Consider the following 16,996-nt stretch of genomic DNA (forward strand, 5'->3'; position numbering starts at 1 on the left):
ACAGAAGGGAGTAGAAAAAGAGGAAGGCCAAACAAGAGATGGATTGATTCCATAAAGGAAGCCACCGACCTGAACTTACAAGATCTGAACAGGGTAGTTCATGACAGATTCATAGGGTCGCCATAAGTCGTAATCGACTTGAAGGCACATAACAACAACAACAAGCCCTGGCTCCTACTAAGGAAAAGGTGATAAAAAAGCAAAGTGAACTGGTATCTCCTCCACTAAAGAAACAACAAATAGAATTTACAAAAAATTCCTGTTCACAAGGCCCAAAGATAAGCCTGTGGTTCTAGCATTTTTATAGCAGCAGCCTCACAGCTTAGTACTTCCCATGGGGAACAAGGTGGCCTGAACGTTGTTAAAATAAAAAGAAAATGGAGATTACCACTGGTGCTCAATGAGAAGAAAAATAATTTTGCTGGTTCAATGAAGCCATGCCCACACTTCTTGTGGTGGAAGTACCCAGTTTTTCAAATGAGAGGTATCCACAAAATAATATTTCCAGTAAAAAACAACCAAAAACTGGGAAGCTCTGCCTCCCTCCCACTCCAGAACAAGATGTGCAGAAATTGGCTACAGATGGACAGTGGAAGAGTACAGTACTCTGTACATGCTCCAATCCCCTCTCCTTGTCAGCACTGCTTCCTGTGCCCCCGGGGCTAAACCCTGTAAACTGACAATAGGTCCCACAACTGAGCCTACTACCTGTAAGACCAAAGCAATGAAGATACTTCCTCCACCACAACTTCGTTATTTTAAAAATGTGCGTGCGAATATTCTCTCTCTTTCTCGATCTGCTCTCGGGCAGAGTAGAGGGCCTGAGCTCAACGAACCAATGCTCTTAAGTTTGTAATAAAAATACAGAGAAGGGAAAGAGAACTAGGATGCATGCAATAAAGCGAACACGAGCTTCGCTGGAAATATATATTTAAAATGAGGAAAAGTATATAATTGAGCCAGTGCTTGCCACCCCCTTTCCAGCACACGGCAGATAAATACGGGTATGTTCTTTTCTACCCCGGCTTCCCTGTAGGTTCTTTTGAAACCAGCTTCGATGAAAAGCCGTACCAGTACCACCGCTCAGTGCCTGTGTGCGTTTCGAATAAATCCCGCCTACCTGAATTTCCATGGCAACAGCTGGGCGCAACACACATGAAGAGTGTCCTCAGCATGCTCTCGGGACAACGCCCTCTGGCGTGGGAGCTCACAGGTGAGTCAGGCAGGGATTGGCCAGACTGAGGGTGAGGCGAGAAGCTCTCCGGGCTACGCTGAACGACCTCTTGTCGCTCTTCTCCTCAGCCCCGGCTGATGGCTGTCTGCTGAAAAGGGCGCCCGGGCTGCTTTGAAACGATATTTCTGTGACACACTTTCCCCACACACACCCTTTTCCTGTGAGGACAGGGGTTGCTTTTTCACACTTCCTCTTGCACAGTAGTATAGCGGCAAATTCAGATGTGCAGGGTCCCTTCATGTTAGCCACACCCACACACCCTCCCCACCCCGCCGCCTTTTTTTGCTGTGGAACTGAACGTGAGATCCTTGTCAATGCCTTCTCCCACAATATCCCTAGGAGCCAGTAAGCATAAAAGAGGAGAACATTAGCCACTGAGTAGAGTCTTCACTGAGAAAGGCCTTTTTAGCGGCTAACTCACATCCTTTCACTCTGATTGGCTTCAATCTGCAGGAAAGAACAAGGAAACATGTTAGAAGACTCTTACCAGTGGCCATCACACTCCCCTTTTATGCTGATTGGCTCCTACAATGCTGGAGACATAGGGACCCTGTTAGGACCCTTCTCCCCAAACCGTAAGGGGTCTAAGACCCCCTGAGGCCCCAGACAACTGCACCCCTGCTCTTGCACAGCTAACAACATATTTGGTAGATGGGTGTGTGTGTGTGTGGACTTCGTAAAATTCTGAAGTGCTATGAGAGGAAACTTTCAAATATTCCTTACTGCAACCTGAGGTAAGCAGTAGTGGTGAAATCAGCATTCATATTATCAGTGGGACTGAAAAGAAATCCACAGTCCCCATCCCTGTCTCCTCTCAGTCGAATCATGGTCTTTCTGTAGCCTTAAAAAGAAAAACCCCAAAGAGATCTGTCACTAATAGTAAGGGATCACACACATCTTCACTAATAAGAACATAAGAACAGCCTGCTGGATCAGGCCAGTGGCCCATCTAGTCGAGCATCCTGTTCTCACAGTGGCCAACCAGGTGCCTGGGGGAAGCCAGTAGTAAGGGATCAACCCACCAACCCCGGCCACTCTGTTATTCAACCACTGGGTGAAAGTGGATGGGTACAGAACATCAGCCCGCTAAATATTTCATGTGCAGTTCCTGTAGAGTTCTTGATTTCTGGTGCAATGTTAGCTTGACAATGTACATAAAATATTTTCATCACTAGGAAATAATTAACAGAAAAGTATATAGAACTTGCTTCTGAATAGGATACACTAGAGTAAATGTACTGAGAGATTTCCAGTGCCTTGCTATTTTCAGATGGGATTCAGTCACACGCAGGCAAATTCAGGTTGTGCAATTAAAGTTGACTTGGCACTCTTGTGCAACAAACCTGCTTCCAACACAAAAAAGAGAGGCTTTGCGATAAGGAAAGTGACAGACAAATTCACTGGAAAATGTGGGATAATAATTGCTTGATGCAATGTTGTATAACCTGCCTGGAAACATATCAGAATGAGTGCTCAATAAACAAGCTGTCTGGAAGTGATCTTGAACATTGAGGCTCAGTCCTGGATCACATGAAGTAATGAGTACTTCTGAGTCTTCAGAAAGCGCCATTCCCTCATCATTCCCCTTGCACAGAAAAAATATCCCTAGCCCCATGTTAATGCTTAATTACTACTTGTTCAAACATTTCCACTACTTTGCATGATCTTGGAATTTCATTGTTTATATGAAGTTTGATGTCCTTCATTATTCCAAGATTATTTGTCCCAGTTGGCTCTCAGTCCTGCCATGCTGTGTCTTGTAGCACAGAGCCTGAATTCAGTATTGGAGATGTTTCAGGGGAAGTGCGCACCTGCAGAGCCACCACTGCCCTGGAGTAACCCCAATCTTACAACCACATCCCTGTCCCGATGAACACAGTGACATTTCTAGGAAGATACTATTGCCTCTGTTCCTCCTCATGAGCCACCACTATTGACAAGTAAGTGCAATAGGCAAAAGATCTCACCATACCTTTTTTTATATTTGTGAGACAGATAGTATACTCTCTGATTGACACAGTATTATTCCTGGGTTTTGCAGCTGCACAGAAACGAAACTCATTTGGATCATGTCAGCAGAGGAAAATATTCCCCCTTTGTTACGCTCCAGACCGATTAGGCAATGAGAATGTACCAATTAAAGGTGATCCTGATCGTGGACCTGGAGCTTATAACCATGCAGAGGTATGCTATGCTGTGTTTGATTTAGCTATATTTAAAATAAAGAAAGGAAACTCAGTACCTATGCTATCGGTTGAACTGCTTCTAAAAATGAACCACCCATTCCCCATTGTATTGCATAGGTTCTAAATAAAAGCAACCATTCACACCTTGGAAAAAATCTCAAAAAAGAGCCAGTTTTATTAGTGAGGGTATGTAGGATTAGGACCTGGGAGACCAGGGTTCAGATCCCCATGCAGCCTTTAAACTTTCCAGGGGACTTTGGGCCAGTCTTTCAGCCTCCCCTATCTCACAGGGTTCTGAGGATAAAATTATGCAGGAACCATGTACGCTGCTCCTTGATGGAAGGGTGGCATATAATTATAATAAATAGTAAAATACATAAAATATGTAGCCTGAGTATCTGGGGCTGTCATTTATAACCGAATTAAGATGGATGTAAATCAGTTTATTCCTTTTCATTTTAATGCGGATAAGTGTAAGTACCAAAACGCAGCTGGTTGACAGAGCAATTCCACAAGGGTCCAAGGAGGAGTGGAGCGGTAGATCCTCCACTGCACCAACAGAACAGAGTCTGCAAGTTGGCCAGAGCAGAAAGGGAGGTTCTTTTTTGGCTTCACCAGCTCCAGGCAGGTGCAGCACAGGGGCCCAGATCAAGTTTCTTTCTGAGAGCTGGATCAGCTTAGGATTCATGGGATCCATAGCCAAGCCAGCTCCATCCTCCTCCCCCCAAATGTCCTGTGTTTGGGGCTTCCCCGGTGGGAACACTGCCAACAACCAGCTATAATATTCCAAATTACAAAGAGGTTTTTTAAAAATAAAAAAATAAAAAGTAATGTTAAGAGAGTGGGAGAGAGGCAGGCAGACTGCAAAATATATGTAGGCTCTCACTAGCCCTAACACTGAGCAAGCAGTGAGGTGCAGCGTACATGCCTGGAGCATACATGAATGTTCAAGATCTTCCAATGAAGACAAAAAATACTTTTAAAGAATCACCTTACCTATATCTTGGGTGGCAGAGGGAGGGAGGGTGGGGGAAGCCCAGTGAATGTGTACAGGACTTGGGTCAGTGTGAGGCAAGTCAGGTATGCAAGAAACCTTCAAAGATATGTGGTTTGGACCAGTTATCACTTTACCTAGAGCTGAAGAGGGGCAAATTGGAAGAATCTCCTCTGGGACAGACAGATTTAATCAAGAGGAAATACTGTCTTGTATTGGGAGGGAGTTGAGATGTGCCCCTCCCACCTTTGAGCAATGGAATCTTTGGTCTAAAGAAAGCTGGGGATGGACAGGCAGCTGTTTTGGCAGGCCACCCTGACAATGGTGGCATCACATATTTGTGCTGGTGGCTGAGGCTTGATTTGAACCTTTTTTCAGTACTAATGACCTCACAATAAATGGGCTGTTGAATACATTTGTTTGTCAGATGTTTGTGTTACCAAAATTGCTTTGCCCAAGCTCCCCAGGGGGTAAAAAAATACAGGTCCCCATTTTTTTCCCCACAGGTGGGAAAGTAGCTTGGGAGGGGGGATTTTGAGAGCACAAATTATTGACAAAAAGGGGTTGAACAGTTCCCTCCTCCCTTTCTGTCAGACCTTTGCTCAATCTGAAGCCAATTGCAGCTGCTTTGCACCAATAAAAAAGAAAGATAGATCTCAGGCAAAGCAGTCACAGAAATACTTGTAATATAAGAGTTCCTTACTTACAAGTTCTGAACAGAGTGGTTTAAAACAGATCTATTGGAGGTTGCTGATTCATAGGGTCGCCATAAATTGAAATTGACTTGAAAGCACATAACAAGAAGAGTTCCTTTGTGTCCATATAAAGTGCCATTTGCACACATCTGAGTAATCACAATGAGTCTACACACCCCTTGGATTAGGGATAGGACATGGAGGCCACAGGGCTTGGTCTCTAGGCTAACCCGAGCCTTAGCACCTGTAGAAATACTGTTTCATCTGTTACTGTAAATTGTAATAATCTAAGTGATTTTTTAAAAATAATACACAGAGGACCAGCCTTCTATATCACCTGGCTCACAGACCAGAGAGTACTAAAGGTTACACCATGGGAGCAAGAACAACTCCACGTTTTGGACTACTCAACAAGGTAAAGTTAGTTCTCAGTCTTTGCTGTACTGTGCTGCTGTAATATAGTCTTACTACATTTGCTCTGGATAATCCTGGAGTAATCTCATTGACTTCAGTCAGGTCTCAGGGCTTATCCAAAGGGAGCGGGATAATCCACGGTTTCCATATTCGGTTTGTTATCTGATAGTCCTCACTTTGCCTTTTAGTTCACTCTTTCCCAATTAAAAAAAAACGCTTTTTTGCACCCACACATGCAGCCGTAAGATCCCTACATTCTTTTCACTTTTTCCAAGCTCCGCCTCTAAAACCTCCCCCTATCAACCAATTGGTCAGCAAAAAAATTATGTATGCTCCTCTCCCCCTTTGCAACGAAGCACAATATGGCTGTAACCGAGTTCTCGCCTGGGAAGGAAAGGCTGCTGGTCGGTTTCACGCCTGCCTTGTTTGTATTTGCGATATTATGCTTAAATGAATGTATGCTTTTCTGCCTTTATTGATATTTAAGGAGATACACATGCTGGCAATTGCACTTATTTCTCCAAAAAAGCAAGAAACGTGTCACCCCCCCCTTCTCCCTTTCCTTCCCACTGAGAATGAAATTGACAAAGCTTTCCAGAGCAGGCTTGAAACTGACCAGAAACCCTTTTCTTGTTTGTATTTGTGATATTACACTTAAACAAATGTATGCTTTCTGATTTGAAGTAAAAACCCCAGCAAGTAGAATGAAATTGACAAAGCTTTGGGAGGCAGGCTGAAACCGACCATCCCCCCTTTCTCGCTTGCTGTGCATTGCAGATCTCACTCGGAGCGGCCGCCCTGTTTCCAGGCTGGCAAAAAATAAAATGCATCTGCGCAGTAGTTGCAGACCCCCCCAACACCCCACCATTGCGATGATTGGTTCAGTTTTCCCAGGCTTATTCTCGCACATGCGCAAAAGTGCAGATACATGATTGGCTGGAATGAGGAGAAGGGGCAAGGGGAAACGCCCAAGAACCGCCCATCAGCTGTAAAGTCCGCGGTATTGCATCCTAACTCCTGAAGGCACAGTGGACGATTCCCGATTTTAAACACCAAACCCAATTTTTCCGGTATTGCAAGGAGCGGATTTAACCCGCTAAAATGCATAACAGCGCGAGATGTCATTTGGATGACCAAAAAATAATGAACACACATAGCGGGCGTGTCACACATTTTGCAGTCATCTGGATGAGCCCTCTGTGTGTCTGTCCTGAAGTAAGCAATTTATAGAATGAGATGTCTGCAAGTTTTTAAACAATTCCAGAGTAGCCATGCTTTTTAGGTGCCACAAGACTCTTTGCTTTTACCAATTTTTTAACTGCAATCCTTGTTATAAGTAGAACTTTATCCCATTAATGAAATCTTAATTGATTGATTTTAGGAGTTGTATTTGATTAATTCATCAGTTAAATATGAGGAAAAATTTCTAAAGAAAAAAGCATGCTTTCTTTGCTTTGAGATGGTAAAAACAGATATTGCAGTAGGCATCCTCTGGGAAGAGACATTCCCTGTTCTTCCTCATGCAGGAAGAAATGCCTCTTGTAAATGTTGCTTGCCTCCTGCAACTTATTTAAGTACTTATTAAAATATTTATATCTGCCTACTGATTAATCAGGGATCCTTTTTTACTTCCTTGAAATGTTTTGGTCTATTCATAACTAACGACTGAACTGACTACCAGTTAGTTTCCAGGCTCAAATCTAAGTGTTGCTTTTGACCTATAAAACCTTATGCAGCTCAGGATGCCAGGACCTCAAGGACTGCTCTCCCCACATGAGCCAACCCAGTCCTGGCAATTGTCATCTGAGGCCCTTCTCCATGTGCCCCCTGTGAGGAAGATATGGAGGATGGCAACATGAGAATAGGTCTTAAGAACATAAGAACATAAGAAGAGCCTGCTGGATCAGGCCAGTGGCCCATCTAGTCCAGCATCCTGTTCTCACAGTGGCCAACCAGGTGCCTGGGGGAAGCCCGCAAGCAGGACCCGAGTGCAAGAACACTCTCCCCTCCTGAGGCTTCCGGCAACTGGTTTTCAGAAGCATGCTGCCTCTGACTAGGGTGGCAGAGCACAGCCATCATGGCTAGTAGCCATTGATAGCCCTGTCCTCCATGAATTTGTCTAATCTTCTTTTAAAGCCATCCAAGCTGGTGGCCATCACTGCATCTTGTGGGAGCAAATTCCATAGTTTAACTATGCGCTGAGTAAAGAAGTACTTCCTTTTGTCTGTCCTGAATCTTCCAACATTCAGCTTCTTTGAATGTCCACGAGTTCTAGTATTATGAGAGAGGGAGAAGAACTTTTCTCTATCCACTTTCTCAATGCCATGCATAATTTTATACACTTCTATCATGTCTCCTCTGACCCGCCTTTTCTCTAAACTAAAAAGCCCCAAATGCTGCAACCTTTCCTCGTAAGGGAGTCGCTCCATCCCCTTGATCATTCTGGTTGCCCTCTTCTGAACCTTTTCCAACTCTAGAATATCCTCAGTGATGGATCCCAGCTGGTGAAATGCTCTCCCCAGAGAACATGCCTGGTCCCTTCATTATTTCTTTTTAGGTGCCAGGCAAAAGCTTTTCATTCAACCCTTAATTTATCTTCTTGCCAAGTATGTCAGTCAACATGAATATGTAGCGTATGAGATATACTGTGTTACAACCATTCATGAGTACACAAAGTGTCATGAAAGAGGTTATGAATGAATAGAATTTTTTTTAAAAGAAAAATCACTTATGCTGTGATGGAGTATAGAAGATAAGAACCAGACTAGCATACTCAGCTTAGATCTGGAGAACACTTGCTGCATTTATAGATCTTAATAGATTATTTTTCCCGTAACTTAATTTTATATGCTCAATTTATAGCATGTGACTCCTGCTCCTACTACATACCAATCTATATGGATCAAAGACCATCACAAGCATCACCAGCCTGCATTTGCCCCATTTCACAGCAACATTCCACGATTTACTGAGCAACTTCAGGACAAAGACTTTTTCCCTGGGTACCATTTTTCATTTTTTCTGTTACAAAGCTGCCCATTAAGATGGAAGCCTGAAAAATACAAGGTCTTAACAAAAGTTCAGTTGTAGCCAAGGATGATAGTTACCCAAATTTATCATGTAATGCAGAATCCTGGCAAGATGGAGGAACTCTTGGTGGGTGTTTCTCTGTACTGGAATCTTCTAGATGGGGTTACACTGCTCCTGAAACAGCAGGTTCATATCTCAGGGTACTTCTTGATCCAGCATTGTCACTTGAGGCCCAGATGGCTTCAGAGGCAAGAAATGGTTACTTCCAGGTCTAGCTGGTTCACCAGCTATGGCTGTTCCTGGGCCAGAATAACCTGGTTACAGTAATTCATGCTCTGTAGCCTATTAGATTACTGTGATGCACTCTACATGAGAGTATGCTTGAAGACTATCCAAAAGCTGCAGCTACTGCAGCACAGCCTGTTGGAATTGTATTACACTAATTCTTCTGGATTTGCGTTGGTGACATATGTTATCAAGCCCACTTTAAGGGGGTTGATGTTAGTTTATAAAGCCCTAAATTACTTGGGAGCCAAATACTTGAAAGAGTGCCTCTTCCTATATCAGCCTGTCTAGACCTTAAGATCTTCCAGGGTTTTCCTTCTTGTTCTGTCAATGAATGTATCCCATTGTATGGTGACATGGGTAAATTCCTTCTGTGTAGCAGCACCTGCTTTGTAGTTTGCATGTGGCATCATCATTATCTAGTTTTTGGTATTGCTTTAAAATGTACCTCTTCACCCAGGGCTTTGAGAGAAATTGATGTGGTAAGGTTAGCTATAGTGATGTTTGTCTGCTGTATTGTTATAGTTCTGATTTTAATTATGCTTTAAATGTTATGTTGAATTGTATTGTTTTAATGCATTTGTTTAAAACTATCCTCAGATCTTAATTAACAAATGGCATTTTGAAAATTGAGTACATAAATGAATAAATTCCTTCACCATGAAGTGGTCACATTCTCACGTAAAGCTAAGCCATTTACTGTATTATGGATTCTTTAACCACACCATGCATTGTTGGAAGTGGGGCAAGAGCAACTCCTGTTTTGTTCTTTTGTTTGTGCTCCAGAAGGGAGATAGAGCTAGGGTCCTCCAGATGGATAGGCTTGTTTACCTTTTACTGTGATGCTCTGACTTCCTTCTGTTACTAGACTGTTAAGTCTTTAGGGAAGCTTAACTGCCCCTCCTCCTTCCGCCCTTTCCACTTCTTTTCCTTTCTGACTGTCCGGGAGAGAGGAGACATCCCTTTGTTTCTGCTCTCTCCAAGCCATGAGGCTAACTCCTACACCTGAGCGTTATGCCTCCAACTTAGCTAGTTAGTTAGAACTAGGTACGCTTTTCTGTCTACTATGTATTTCTACAAATAAAGTAGCTTTTCTTATTTTACTAAGTCTCAAGTCTCAGTGATGCTGATGCAGGGTAAAAGCCTGCTTTCTTAGGTAAACGCATGCACACGCTGGCACACTCGCATTTCAACATCTGCTGTTACTCTGCTGCTGTGGTGTTGCTTTTAAACGAAATTAAGCACACAAATTACACACAGGCAACATGCATGACCTGTGTGCTGCTTGACTACTTTCACTTCATTCCTCCCTTCCTCCAGCAGGGAAACAAACCATGGAGCAGATGGTTTAGCATTGCATCCAAACATACACTGGCTTCAGATCTTGGTTTGTTTAGAGAGAAACAAACCACAACTATTGGTTTGGACACAATGCTGAGCCACCTGCTCTGTCATTTGTCTTCCCTATGAGAAAAGGAGGAGCAAAATGAGAGCACTTGAGCTGTGTACATGGTTTAGCATTAGGCGTGAAAGTGGCCATTACAAGAATTGCCCCTGGCTTGTCAATAAATGTCAGTAATGTCCAATACTGCTGCACCACAAGCTTCTTCCAGCTCATCCCTAAATCCAGGGTTAAATAACGTTGTGTGGAATTTCTCATTTGAATACAGCATCCATAGGCAAAATAATTTAACACAACCAGCAGAACCAAATGTAAAAATCTATTTTACTAATTTTCATAATGAGACATGATTTCTGGTTTGGCTTTTATGGGTGCTAATAGCCGAAGTCCATCAACTTTTTTTCATCAGGAAATTATATAGGGATCTTGCCTATTCTTTGGTGCTATATGCAACATACCCAAATCATTTTTAAATGGAAAAGGTGTAGCTAAGTTCTTCTTTAAGAACAACTCTTAAATGTACTGTTCTAGTACAACCATGATGGAATAAAAGACAATACATTAAGACATATCTATCTATCTTTGTAGATGAATGTGGCTCATGTAAACTGCTCTGTATAAATGGACGATATTAGGTCACTGCACATATATTGCATATTTTGAAGGACTTTCTCTCTTCCTAGACCTGGAACCTATGATGCATACAATATGCCACACAGGCATGTCACCTGGCCAGGAAAATTTGGGTCCCCAGATTGGTCTCTAGTACCAACGCCAGTGAAAAGGACTCTGAGAACTGAGGTATGAAACTCAGATACAGTTTTCTAAATACTTGTTGTGACTGTATTTGGATTAAGAATCTTTGAATCACAGCCAGACTTGATTTCAGCAAGAGAAAGAGTTTTTTTCCAGTGCTGTAGCTTTACTTTGGTTGATTAGTCATCAGAAATCATCTCAATGCTGGGATGGACTAATGAAATCCTTTAGTCCTTGAGCAAATACATACAAAAAACAGCAATGGTAGCCTTTAGCTGCCAGGCTGTTTGTGGGGTCCAGGTGGTCTGTGCAGATACAGCTTCATGAACTGTCATAATCCAATTCCCAGTTGTGACCTGGCTGCTCCCTCCCCAATTACCATCACAGCAGCATCTGAAAACCATCGTGCCCTGAAGGGGGCTGAAAAGAAGCATAAACAGTTTCTTCATAGAAAACATTTGTCTCTTTTATTGTTTTAATAATTTTATGGAAACTGCTTTGTGACATTCATCTGAAAAGCAATATATAAATACCCTAAATAATATAATAATACCAATTCTGCATCAGTGACATTGGTTACCTATTGATAGGTAGCCAATCTGTCACTCCCACCAGTTTGGTCCCGACCTCTCTCTGTGCCCTGCCCAAGTAAGCAACAGCAATGCCAATGTCAGGAGGGCAGCTCCACCTCCCCAAACCTGTTAGGCATAAAAGCCTTCTCCTAGTAGCTGAACCTGTTAGAAGGCAATAGCCTAATTTTCTTTCTGTGGGATTCCTTTGTCTCGCAGTTTTTCTTCTGGACATGGAGATACTGATGGAAATCTGTACTAAAACATTTGCTTCCTTATTGTGCAGTAGTTTTTCAACAACACTGAATATATTTTATATTTGTGTTTATTTTAGCTGCTCACTGACAAAGAGTTTAGGAAGCACCGGAACCTAGTGGCCTACCTGAGCATATACTACAGTGATTAATTCTTCTGGTTGGAGTCTTTCCTCTTCTATGTACTTTGGAGTCTTTCCTCTTCTATGTACTTAGGCTGCTAATTTGCCTTTTTTATTGTTAGACAGAATTGGGACTTTTTTTGCTCATTTGTTACTCTAATTCAGTAACCAGACTGCTTCATAAACAGCTGGTTTGTTATGCCTTTCAGTGTCTTTTACCTTCTAGTTTTATTGTTTCGTTCAAAACTCTCAGTTGATTTTATGTGAAACACCCACAGTTGTGAAGCTATAAAGCAGCTTCAACTGTATAAGCTGGGCCTATTGCCAACAGTCATTCAAGACTTTCAGTTTCCCTTCCCTGCTGCATGTGCCAGCCCTCCTAGTTTGCTGTTTATTGGGCTAGGAGAATGTATGAGAGAAGCACAGGTTTCCTCTGTCACTTCTATTTATACACTAGTTTTGAAAATCTTGTCAACATTTTGAGGCTTGAGGTTGCAATCCCCACAAAAGCTGTGTCAATGGAAAAAGTTGTTACTGCCTGGAACAGCACATCCTGGTGAAATAATGGGATGCAGAATTTTTGCAAGATTTATCTGCAGCCCCTCCCTATGCTGCTTGCACCACTTGGAAGCATCTGCCATGTATATCTGGTGTGCTTAAATATGATGCAAGGATAGGTGGCCTGGGGTGCATTTTTTTGCATCGCAGTGACTGCTTCTTCAATCTCTGCATGTGGCTGAGAATACAGCAACAAGGTATGTATAGTTTCATTATTCTGTTTTGTGATGTTCTCATCTTTTACACAGTACAGTTGCTAAGGGTGCAATTTGAAGTAGACAACAGGGGAAAGGGGATTCTTAATGCTTTCTTCTTCTACTGGTTTCCCACTGAAATTCTGACACACAGACACCATCTGCTGTTATCTCTGCGGGAGGAAAGACACATGCTTGGTTAATACCAAACATGAAACCATACTTTCCCTAGATGAACCTCAGATTTCTGCAGTCTTCCCTCCCTTCTCCTCCTCTTTTGTGCCTGAGAAGAGGAGACACACTTTCTGTTTTAAACTAACCACAGGTTCTGGTGACATCCTGGAGTAATACAAAGCTGAGATCTGAAACCACAGTTTGATGCTGGCTAGTTCTTACTAATCATAGTTTAAACAAACCACCGTTTCATAAGTTCTGACATCGTGAAGAACTATAATTCATTTAAAATCAACTGTGGAAGCTTTTGATGTTGGTTCACATGAAAAAAGGAGGAATGGGAAGGAGGGAGTGTTTTAGACTAAGGCTGTTTGACTTGTTCTAATAGTGAGAAACCATGGTTTCCTGTTATGTCTGAACTACATATACTGTAAAGAACACATATTTGCAATCTGTTATAAACTTAAGGTATATGAAGATCCCACGTGAACAACTATAAGCTCATCCATACAGTTTGTTCCTTCATCGATTCTGCAACATGGGAGGAAACACATGGTTAAAAGGAAATATATTGATAGACTACACCCTTCCCACTTAGTACTAGTAGATAGTATAGAACTGACCCACTCCAATCTGCTATTCACTACTGTTTCTGTCTTCTCTATGGCATTAAGATAAAATGAGTTGTATCCAACACTACACAAGTAGCAGTCTGCTTGCACAGTGGGACTTCCCCATTCTTTCCTCTCCTTTCATGCTGCCCAGATCTGCTCCAGAGAGTCCTCCAACCCTCTGGAGCAGATTCTGAGAGTACACTGAGGGCTAAAAGGGAGAGGAGGAAATTCCATTGTGCAAGTAGAAGTCTGTTCTATGAGCGGCATGGCAGTGTTGGATACAACCCAATACATCCCTCCCTATAAATGTTTTACAGTGTCCTTGAGGAACATGATTTCTCCGAACAGTCTACACTTAGCTGTTTTACTTGGGAGCCTTGTGATTTTATGCTAGTAGATCATTTACTGTTGTTCCTAAATATGACTTCCCTTTTACAACTTGCAAGCTAGTGGAACCCATAAAGCTTGCCTAATAACAAAGAAAAAATATTTTAAGTTGACAAAGAAACTCTCAAACTGAATTAAGGCCATACAGTGTAAGTCCACCCATCCAATCCCCTGCCCTTTTTTGTAATTAGTAATGTATTGTTAATAGTGAAATGTCTGTCTTTGTTTTACCATGCTGAAATAATACAGTTCAGAAACTGATTCTGTGTTGCTGTTGTGTGTTTTCATTTTCAAGGGATAACATATCACTCAAGAAGCAGGAATTTCAATGGCTGTTCATCTGATACTAAATGTGTGACACTCTTGTAACTCCACTCATAGGCTATATTACTCCTTGCCAGACAGTATAGAATATATGGTAGAGAGTATTGTCTATATTACTAGACAAACCTTTCCCTTTCAAGACTTCATGCTGATCACAGGTGGACAGGCCTCCTGTGTTTTAGGGAAAATCAAAAGGCCAGTTTCAGATCATCAAGGATCTATAATTACTTGATGGGTTATTGATTATGGAGTATCCAAACCTTTTATACCAAAGGTGAGACCCTTTTTAGTTAAAGGGCTTTTATCAACGTTTTATTTATTCTTATTTATTTATTAAATGCGTTAATCACTTTTCTATACAAATATGTGCACTCAAAGCAATTTACAGTTAATAAAAATATAATTAAAAAGCAAAAGATTTAAAAATATTTTTTTAAAAACAGTACATAAGACAGTGGAGCAGCCCTTCTTAGGAAGGCTACGCACCAAAAGGCTTCCAAAAGCCCAAAGTTAAGAACCAAATGCCTGGAAGAAGAGAAATGTTTTTTCCTGGCACCTAAAGATGGATAATAATGGTGCCAGGCATACCTCCCTGGGGAGAGTGTTCCACAAACTGGGGGCTGTCACTGAGAAAGCCCATTCTCGTGTTGCCACTTTCCACACCTCCTTTGGAGGGGGTCCACAAAGAAGGGCCTCTGAAGCTGAGTCTGAGTTGGTACATAAAGGGAGAGGAGGTCCTTGAATATTGAGCTCTTGTGCTATATAAGGCTTTATGTGTCAAAACCAGCACTTTGAATGGAGCCCGGAAACTAATTGGTAGCCAGTGCAGTTGCACCATAATTGGTGCTGTGTGTTCAAACTATCTTGTGCCAGTGAGCAATCTGGCTGCTGAATTCTGCACCACCTACAGTTTCCGAACTGTCTTCAAAGTCAGCCCCACGTATAACACATTGCAGTAATCTAACTCAGAGGTTACCATATTGCTGACAACTTACTCCAAATCTACAAATGATCTCACTCAGTGGTTTCATGGAGCCATTAAATAGCATGGGAGATAAAACTGAACCCTGTGGAACCCCACATTGGAGGCTCTGCAGAGCCGAATGATACTTCCCAAGCATCACGCTCTGAGAGCAACCATCCAAGTTAGGACCAAAAACCACCACAAAGCAGTGCCATCTACCCCTAACTCAGACAGCTGCTCCAGAAGAATACTATGGTTGATGGTATCAAAAGCCACTGAGAGATCAAGGAAGATTAATAGGGACACACTATCTCTCTCCCGATATAGATCATCATACAGGGCAACCAAGGCAGTTCCTGTGCCAAAACTGGGTCTGGACCCCAATTGAAATGGATGTAGAAAAATCTAGACTAGCAAGTGGCTGTACCCCAAAACATCATGTGCACATTCTGTGTGTGTGTGTGTGTGTGCGTGCGTACCATGCAGATAATCTGCATACACACACAACCATGGATATAGTTCTTCTTGTCAAAGTTTTCCTTTCTGTCAGGACCAGTTTGTCTGCAATTGTTCAGGGCAAATCCAGTGTGGCTATTAGGAGGGATATGTGATGTTCTTGTTTGCTCTGCAACCTTGCCTTGCCTAGGAGGAATAAAAATCTATGTTTCTATGCTGCTCTAGTTTGTTGCTGCTTTGTTTTTCCCAATGCTGACCCAAATATTTACAGTTGTCTCACATTTTCTCTGGGAATAAATGCAGGAGCTGCAAAGAAAGGCTAGTGAAGGGACAATATCAACAAAATAATGGAATTGGGTAGAAATTCTACTCTCATAGGCAAGCATGGCACGAAAGTTCTTTTTTAACCCCATTAAATCAATACAACCTTTCCCTTGAATTTGGTTGGTGTCAGGCTATGCTGTGTGGACCTACTGAAGGATCAAAAAGTTGCAGTTAGAGATCAACAAAAAATCTGTAGGCATGATCTACAAATCTAGGCAGAAAATGATCCCTCATATTAAAGAGACCTTATCAATAACTACCATCTTATGGGAACAAAGTCCCAAAAGGAGTTTGCTGCAGACCACCAGACCATGGCCTAGTGCTGTCTTGGTTACTTGTTTTCTGGAAGTTATAACCTGCAGACTGGAATTTAAATCTGTCAGTTCCTAATATCTTGGATATAATCCACTAGTTACTAAAGTGAGCCACTAAATCTAGTACTCAGATGAAAGAGCCTTGCTAGCACCAATGCAGCCTATCCTGCAGCAGCTCCTATGGCCAATCCCTCTGAGCTAGGTACAGCAAGTTATTTAAACTGATCTGTTAGATTTTGGAAGAGGTTTTATATGCATGGACTGTAGAATCCAGACCTGGCAGATGCCAGATACAAATAAATAATATTTTCCCTGTGTAAGAACTGGATTAGATGTCCTACTATTATAATATTTTCTTAAATGTATTAATATTAGGCATGGAAAGTTCTGTCAGTTCTCTCAGTTTTTCACTTTTCCCCATCTTAAACTCAGTTCTCCACATTTCTGCAGTAATTTGCAATTTTTTAAAAAAATCCTCATGAAAATTCTTCTGCATTTTAGTGTGAATTTCTCCTACTAAACACATTTTTGTATGCAATTTTGACTAGTATACACATTTTTGCAAGTGATTTCTCCTAATATAATGCATTTTGTATGTTATGTTCACAAATATATTCATTTTATGCACATTTCCTCCTAATATATGCACATTATATAGCCCATTAGCTACCAGGCTAAGTTCAAGGTTTTGGTTTTGGTCTACAAAGTCCTATACAGCTTGGGACCAGGATACCTGAAAGATTGTC

The 16,996-nt window shown here is 41.9% G+C and overlaps 1 protein-coding gene across 8 annotated transcripts in view; it reads left to right on the top strand.

The window, feature by feature from the left end:
* Positions 1-1,064: 1,064 nt before the first annotated feature.
* Positions 1,065-16,996, top strand: part of CIMAP3 (ciliary microtubule associated protein 3) — a 66,550-nt gene continuing 50,618 nt past the window's right edge. For 7 of the 8 annotated variants that reach the window (XR_009763492.1, XR_009763490.1, XR_009763486.1 and 4 more), the window contains exons 1-6: positions 1,065-1,213; positions 3,276-3,418; positions 5,426-5,524; positions 8,386-8,525; positions 10,924-11,041; positions 11,900-12,696. Coding sequence is in view for 1 of the 8 variants with exons in the window: in XM_061632254.1 (XP_061488238.1) it covers positions 1,156-1,213; positions 3,276-3,418; positions 5,426-5,524; positions 8,386-8,525; positions 10,924-11,041; positions 11,900-11,971 (630 nt within the window). In the remaining 7 variants the exon portion in view is untranslated. Of the gene's footprint in view, positions 1,214-3,275; positions 3,419-5,425; positions 5,525-8,385; positions 8,526-10,923; positions 11,042-11,899; positions 14,131-16,996 lie in introns of those variants that run through there. The other variant, XM_061632254.1, reaches the window with a different exon arrangement.

This window comes from Rhineura floridana, chromosome 6, assembly GCF_030035675.1.
Source record: "Rhineura floridana isolate rRhiFlo1 chromosome 6, rRhiFlo1.hap2, whole genome shotgun sequence".
Classification (NCBI taxonomy): domain Eukaryota; kingdom Metazoa; phylum Chordata; class Lepidosauria; order Squamata; family Rhineuridae; genus Rhineura; species Rhineura floridana.